At 45.5% G+C, this 7,500-nt stretch overlaps 1 protein-coding gene across 1 annotated transcript in view; it reads left to right on the forward strand.

The window, feature by feature from the left end:
• Positions 1–7,500, forward strand: part of fbn1 (fibrillin 1) — a 118,302-nt gene that overhangs the window by 25,088 nt on the left and 85,714 nt on the right. Inside the window, exons 10-14 of the mRNA XM_067419159.1 lie at positions 706–858; positions 2,970–3,224; positions 5,539–5,682; positions 7,239–7,358; positions 7,442–7,500. The exon at positions 7,442–7,500 is cut by the window's right edge and continues 67 nt beyond it. Coding sequence (XP_067275260.1) covers positions 706–858; positions 2,970–3,224; positions 5,539–5,682; positions 7,239–7,358; positions 7,442–7,500 — 731 coding nt within the window. The remainder of the gene's footprint in view (positions 1–705; positions 859–2,969; positions 3,225–5,538; positions 5,683–7,238; positions 7,359–7,441) is intronic.

Below are 7,500 nucleotides of genomic sequence, written 5' to 3' on the forward strand. Positions count from 1 at the left end.
TTTATGAGAAAGTAAAAATGCAGAATGTTTCCTGTGATGGGTAGGTTTAAGGGCAGGGGCAGTGTGCGTGTGTGTGTGTGATGGGTAGGTTTAAGGGCAGAGGCAGTGTGTGTGTGTGATGGGTAGCTTTAAGGGTAGGGGCAGTGTAGGGGGATAGAAAATACAGTTTGTACTGTATAATAACCATTATGCCAAAGGAATGTCCCCAAATTTCACAAAAACAAACATGTGTGCGTGCGTGAGCTTGTGTACGAGCGTGTGTGTGTGTTTGAGCGTGTGTGCGTGCATTCGAGGGTGTATGTGTGCGTGTGTATTTGTGTGCTTGTGAGTGCGAGTGCGTGTGTGTCTGTTTTTGTCTGCGTGTGTGTGCGTGTGTGCGTGTTTGAGCGTGTGTGCGTGCATTCGAGGGTGTATGTGTGCGTGTGTATTTGTGTGCTTGTGAGTGCGAGTGCGTGTGTGTCTGTTTTTGTCTGCGTGTGTGTGCGTGTGTGCGTGTTTGAGCGTGTGTGAGTGCATTCGAGGGTGTATATGTGCGTGTGTGTTTGTGTGTGCGTGTGTGTGTGAGTGCGTGTGTGTGTCTGTGTTTTTGTCTGCGTGTGTGTGGTCACTTATTTAGTAAACACAGACAGTTTTAGCTCCAGTGAAGCGGTCAGAAGTGGAGTGACTCTGTATTGAAATGCAGTGTGAATGTCTGCTCTGCTCCAGATGCCCGGACTGGCATCTGCTACGCCAATATCGTCAGCGGCCGCTGTGCTAACCTTCTGCCTCAGCGCATGTCCAAGAGCCAGTGCTGCTGCGAGAACCGAGGGTGCTGGTCCGGATCCACCGTCCCAGAAATGTGTCCCATCCGCGGAACAGGTGACACACTCTTTAACACTCCATGACTGTTCAGTTCACACAGCTTCATTAGCAGCTTTATTAGACGATTAGTTCACTTCAAAATACATTTTTCGGCACATAAAGAACTTCAATGGGTCTGGTCCCAGATGAAAAGGGTCTGATCCCAGAGGAATAGGGTCTGATCCCAGAGGAAAAGGGTCTGATCCCAGAGGAATATAGTCTAATCCCAGAAGAATATAGTCCGATCCCAGAGGAATAGGGTCTGATCCCAGAGGAATAGGGTCTGATCCCAGAGGAATAGGCGCCGATCCCAGAGGAATAGGGTCCGATCCCAGAGGATTAGGCTCCGATCCCAGAGGAAAAGGGTCTAATCCCAGAGGAATAGGGTCTGATCCCTAGAGGAATAGGGTCTGATCACAGAGGAATAGGCTCTGGTTCCCAAAGGAATAGGGTCCGATCCCAGAGGAATAGGGTCCGATCCCAGAGGAATAGGTTCCGATCCCAGAGGAATAGGGTCTGATCCCCAGAGGAATAGGCTCCGATCCCAGAGGAATAGGGTCCGATCCCAGAGGATTAGGCTCCGATCCCAGAGGAAAAGGGTCTAATCCCAGAGGAATAGGGTCTGATCCCTAGAGGAATAGGGTCTGATCACAGAGGAATAGGCTCTGGTTCCCAAAGGAATAGGGTCCGATCCCAGAGGAATAGGGTCCGATCCCAGAGGAATAGGTTCCGATCCCAGAGGAATAGGGTCTGATCCCCAGAGGAATAGGCTCCGATCCCAGAGGAATAGGGTCCGATCCCAGAGGATTAGGCTCCGATCCCAGAGGAAAAGGGTCTAATCCCAGAGGAATAGGGTCTGATCCCAGAGGAATAGGGTCTGATCACAGAGGAATAGGCTCTGGTTCCCAAAGGAATAGGGTCCGATCCCAGAGGAATCGGGTCCGATCCCAGAGGAATAGGTTCCGATCCCAGAGGAATAGGGTCTGATCCCCAGAGGAATAGGGTCTGATCCCAGAGGAATAGGATCTGATCCCAGAGGAATAGGCTCTGATCCCAGAGGAATAGGCTCTGATCCTAGAGGAATAGGCTCTGGTTCCCAGAGGAATAGGCTCTGGTTCCCAGAGGAATAGAGTCCGATCCCAGAGGAATAGGGTCCGATCCCAGAGGAATAGATTCCGATCCCAGAGGAATAGGCTCTGATCCTAGAGGAATAGGCTCCGATCCCAGAGGAATAGAGTCCGATCCCAGAGGAATAGGCTCTGATCCCAGAGGAATAGAGTCCGATCCCAGAGGAATAGGCTCTGATCCCAGAGGAATAGGGTCTAATCCCAGAGGAATAGGGTCTATCCCAGAGGAATAGGGTCTAATCCCAGAGGAATATTTCTGGAGATTTAACACCGTTGGTATAATTAGTGGTGCTGTTTTTTGTCTATTTGAATGACATAATTTTGCTAATTTGATTGGGTGTTCTAATTGGTTTGGGTGATGTTTCCAATTGTTTTATATAGAGTGTGATTTGGCTGTGTGGTTTGAGAAAGGTTTGACTGGTCTCTCTCTCTCTCTCTCTTTCTCTCTCTCTCTCTCTCTCTCTCTCTCTCTCTCTCTCTCTCTCTCTCTCTCTCTCTCTCTCTCTCTCTCTCTCTCTCTGTTTCTATCAAAACAGAAAAAGAGATGTGTTAATAAACTTTTTATATGGTCAAGCGAAATTAGCCGTGTGGCTGACAAGAAAAGCAAAGATGAATGGGAGTGTTTCTACTGATGTCAAGATGACTTTAAGGGGTCTGATATCTGCTCGGCTTACGGTTGAGTTTGCATATTATAAAATGGTTGGAGATCTTGATACTTTTGAACAAACTTGGGGTTTGAATGATGTTTTATGTAAATTAGAAGATGGAATTTTACAAATGTGTGTGTGAGTATTTTATTGTGATTATTATTATTATCATTTTTTTTTTTTTTTTGTTTTTTTTTTTGTTTGTTGAATATGAGCATATGTGAATATCTCTGTGTTTTATATATTTATATATTTTGATTAATTGTTAAAATAAAGAAAGACTAAAAGTCAAAGTCTCTCTCTCTCTCTCTCTCTCTCTCTCTCTCTCTCTCTCTCTCTCTCTCTCTCTCCTCAGAGGAGTATCAGATGCTCTGTCTGATTATTGACAGGATTCCTGATCCAGACCGACCAGATCCTGGTCCTGGTCCTGGTCCTGGTCCGTATCCTGGTCCTGGTCCATATCCTGGTCCTGGTCCGTATCCTGGTCCTGGTCCATATCCTGGTCCTGGTCCATATCCTGGTCAGGATCCGTATCCTGGTCCTGGTCCATATCCTGGTCCTGGCCCGCGTCCCACATTTTCTGACCTTCCCTCGTTCACCGTCAGGCCTGGTAAGACACAAACACAAGCACGCATAAGTACAGCTGCCTGTGTCTCAAGATCATATGATCCAGTTTCAGAACGAATTTGCTGATTCAAAGCTAAAGTGAAATTCTGAACTATATTCACAAATTTTCAACAACAATAAACAAAAGGCAAATAGCTTAATTTGCTGTGATGACAATGACACAGTTTTGTTTTAAATTGCAGAAACTAGGAGTTTTCATAATTTAACTCAAATAATTAATATTAAAATATTTAAATTTTAGGATTGCACAAGTTTACAATCTCTTAACGTTTTATCCGGTGAATCTTGTTCATGATGCACTGGACATTTCCATTCCTGACATTTCCTCACTACTAAATATTCCACGCTCAACTGTTAGTGGTATTATAACAAAGTGGAAGCGGTTGAAAACAAAAGCAACTCAGCCACGAAGTAAAATCCCAGAGCGGGGCCAGCCCATGCTGAGGGTCACAGAGCGCAGAAGTTTCTGCAGAGTCAACAGCTCCAGACCTCCAGACTCCTGTGGCCTTCAGATGAGCTCAAGAACAGCGGAGAGAGCTTCATGTAATGGGTTTCCATGGCCGAGCAGCTCATCCAAGCCTTACATCACCAAGAGCAATGCAAAGCGTGGGATGCAGTGGAGTAAAGCAGCCGCCACTGGACTCTAGAGCAGTGAGACGTGTTCTCTGAGCGACCAATCACGCTTCAGTCTGACAATCACATGGACGAGTCTGGGTTTGGCCGTCGCCAGGAGAACGGGACTCGCCTGACTGCATTGTGCCAAGTGTAAAGTTTGGTCAGGGGCGGATTATGGGGTGGGGTTGTTTTTCAGGGGATTGCCCCTTTAGTTCTAGTGAAAGGAACTCTTAATGCTTCACCAAGACATTTATCAGTTTGTGGACGGCCCCTTCCTGTCCCAGCATGACTGCGCTCCAGTGCACAAAGCGTCGCTCCATAAAGACATGGATGAGGAGTTTGGTGTGGAGGAACTGGACTGGCCTGCACAGAGTCCTGAGCTCAACCCGATAGAACAGCTTTGGGATGAATTAGAGCGGAGACTGAGAGCCAGGCCTTCTCGTCCAACATCAGTGCCTGACCTCACAAATGAGCTTCTAGAAGAATGGGCAAAAATCCCCATAAACACACTCCTAAACCTTGAGGAAAGCCTTCCCAGAAGAGCTGGAGCTGTTAGAGAGGGCGGGCCGACTCCAGATTAAACCCCACGGGTTAACAATGGGGAGATCATGTGTGTGTAGAGGCGACAGCACAACACTTTTGGCCATATAGTGTTCGTAAACGACTGCCTCATTCATGAACGAATCAGCCGTTTGAACGAACCGAAAAATCAAACAAAACAAGATTATTTTTCTCACCCCATTGGCAGATTATTTATCTTATTTTAAGCAAAAACTCTCTTCATTTTGAGTTATTTTTAACCAAAACAAGACAATAATTTGTACTTGTCTAGTAAATGTTTCTTAATGTAAGAATTTTTTAGATATTTTGACTAGAAACAAGACAAAAATTCTAAGTAAGAAAAGCATTTTTTGCAGTGTGAAGTGGGCCATCAAAATTTCCAAACATAATTTCCATGAATTTTTCAAGATTGCTAATCACAATTTTATAATAAATCTTCCTGATATATTCAGCTTTTCCATGACCGTGAGAATCCTGGTTCTTCACATTTAAAAACAGCTGTTGAGGAGATGAGTTAAAATCAGAAATGTCTTGATGTTTGAGCTTGAGCCGGGTTGAGAATCGAGAGTCTGATCAAGTTAACTTTTCCCCATTCGTGTGTTGAGGAAGAGACTCTACGTTTTTCCTTTTCTTTTTATGCAAATTTATTTCTTTTCGCCTCAGTGTGGCTTTATATTGTTTTAGCGCCTCACAGTAATGAAGGCGGAGCTCCGGATTGTCTGGTTTTTGATTGGATACATTTCGGAGGTTTATTTTCTCAGGGCCTTACAGTCCAAAATCAAACCATTTGTCAGTGTCTTAATGTTTTCTCTTTGGTTTAACACTTGTCAAATTACTCTTTTGTAATGTTTTGTAGAATAAGTTGTTCAGATGTTGAACTTCCAATTGATGCATAATGGATTTTTAGGGCATACCTGTGTTTGGAATTAATTTAAGTGAGATGAAATTACTCTTAAATAATTCTCTCTCTCTCTCTCTCTCTCTCTCTCTCTCTCTCTCTCTCTCTCTCTCTCTCTCTCTCTCTCTCTCTCTCTCTCTCTCTCTCTCTCTCTCTCTCTCTCTCTCTCTCTCTCTCTCTCTCTCTCTCTCTCTCTCTCTCTCTCTCTCTCTCTCTCTCTCAGTCATCCTGCCTCAAAACTTCAGCATGAGGAACATGTGTGAGCATCTGTGCATCAATGGCCGCTGCGTGCCGACTTCTCCGCCGGGCAGCTACCGCTGCGAGTGTAATATGGGCTTCAGGCTCGGCGGCCGCAGCGAATGCATCGGTCAGTAGCTGTGTTTACATCCAACGCTTTCAATTTAACTGGAATATTGCATAAAACATTTCCTGGGAAATTGATACAAATTCTCTCTTTTCCCTCCATCATAAATGAGGGTTGTCCCAGAGCGTCAGCCGAAATGCACACGCACACACTTATAGCGTCAGACGAAACACACACACACACACACACACACACACACACACACACACACACACACACTCAGAGCGTCAGCCGAAATGCACACGCACACACTTATAGCGTCAGACGAAACACACACACACACACACACACACACACACACACACACACACACTCAGAGCGTCAGCCGAAATGCACACGCACACACTTATAGCGTCAGACGAAACACACACACACACACACACACACACACACACATACACACACACACACACACTCAGAGCGTCAGACGAAACACACACATACACACACACACACACAAACACTCAGAGCGTCAGACGAAACACACACACACACACACTCATAGCATCAGACGAAACACACACACACACACACTCATAGCGTCAGACGAAACACACGCACACACTCATAGCGTCAGACGAAACACACACACACACACACACACACACACACACACACACATACACACACATACACACACACACACTCAGTGCGTCAGACGAAACACACACATACACACACACACACACACACACACAAACACTCAGAGCGTCAGACGAAACACACACACATACACACACACACACACACACTCATAGCATCAGACGAAACACACACGCACACACTCATAGCGTCAGACGAAACACACACACACACACACACACACACACACTCAGAGCGTCAGACGAAACACACACACACACACACACTCATAGCGTCAGACGAAACACACACACACACTCAGAGTGTTAGACGAAACACACAAACACATACACACACACACACTCATAGCGTCAGACAAAACACACGCACACACTCATAGCGTCAGACGAAACACACACACACACAAACTCAGAGCATCAGACAAAACACACACACACACACACACACACACACACACACTCATAGCATCAGATGAAACACACACACTCAGTGTTAGACGAAACACACAGACACACACACACAGACTCATAGCGTCAGACAAAACACACACACATTCAGAGCGTTAGACAAAACACACACTCTCAGAGCGTCAGACGAAACACACAAACACACACACACACACACTCCGTTTGAGCAAATGATTCAATGACTCGCTCATTACGACTGCCACCTGCCGCCACCTACTGGTTTAAAAGTGTCATTCTTTCCAACATTTCTTATTTATAATTTCAAAAAATATGTTAAAGAATCAGGAAGACAAAGGCCCTTTATAAAGATTAAAGGATCATAAACATGTCAAAGCGGACCGAACAAACATTTTATCAACATCTTTGGATTTCCATCCAGTTTTTTTAGCAATATCCCTAAATGCGCATAAAAATTGGTGGGAAACAGCTAGTGCGTCATCTGATTTCACTTGTGTGTGTGTGTGTGTGTGTGTGTGTGTGTGTGTGCAGATGAAAACGAGTGTGAGCGAAGGCCCTGTGAGAAAGGAGAGTGTGTGAACACACCCGGTTCCTATTACTGCCAGTGTCCCGCTGGATTCCAGAGCACTGCGACGAGAACCGAGTGTCGAGGTAAAGATACACATGTACACACACACACATGCGCACACACACACACACACACACACACACTCACGTCTGTGTGTTCTCTGTAGATCTGGATGAGTGTGTGGCCAACGGGCGAATCTGTAATAATGGCCGCTGCATCAACACG

This window comes from Pseudorasbora parva, chromosome 16 (genome assembly GCF_024679245.1).
Source record: "Pseudorasbora parva isolate DD20220531a chromosome 16, ASM2467924v1, whole genome shotgun sequence".
NCBI classification, from domain to species: Eukaryota; Metazoa; Chordata; class Actinopteri; order Cypriniformes; family Gobionidae; genus Pseudorasbora; species Pseudorasbora parva.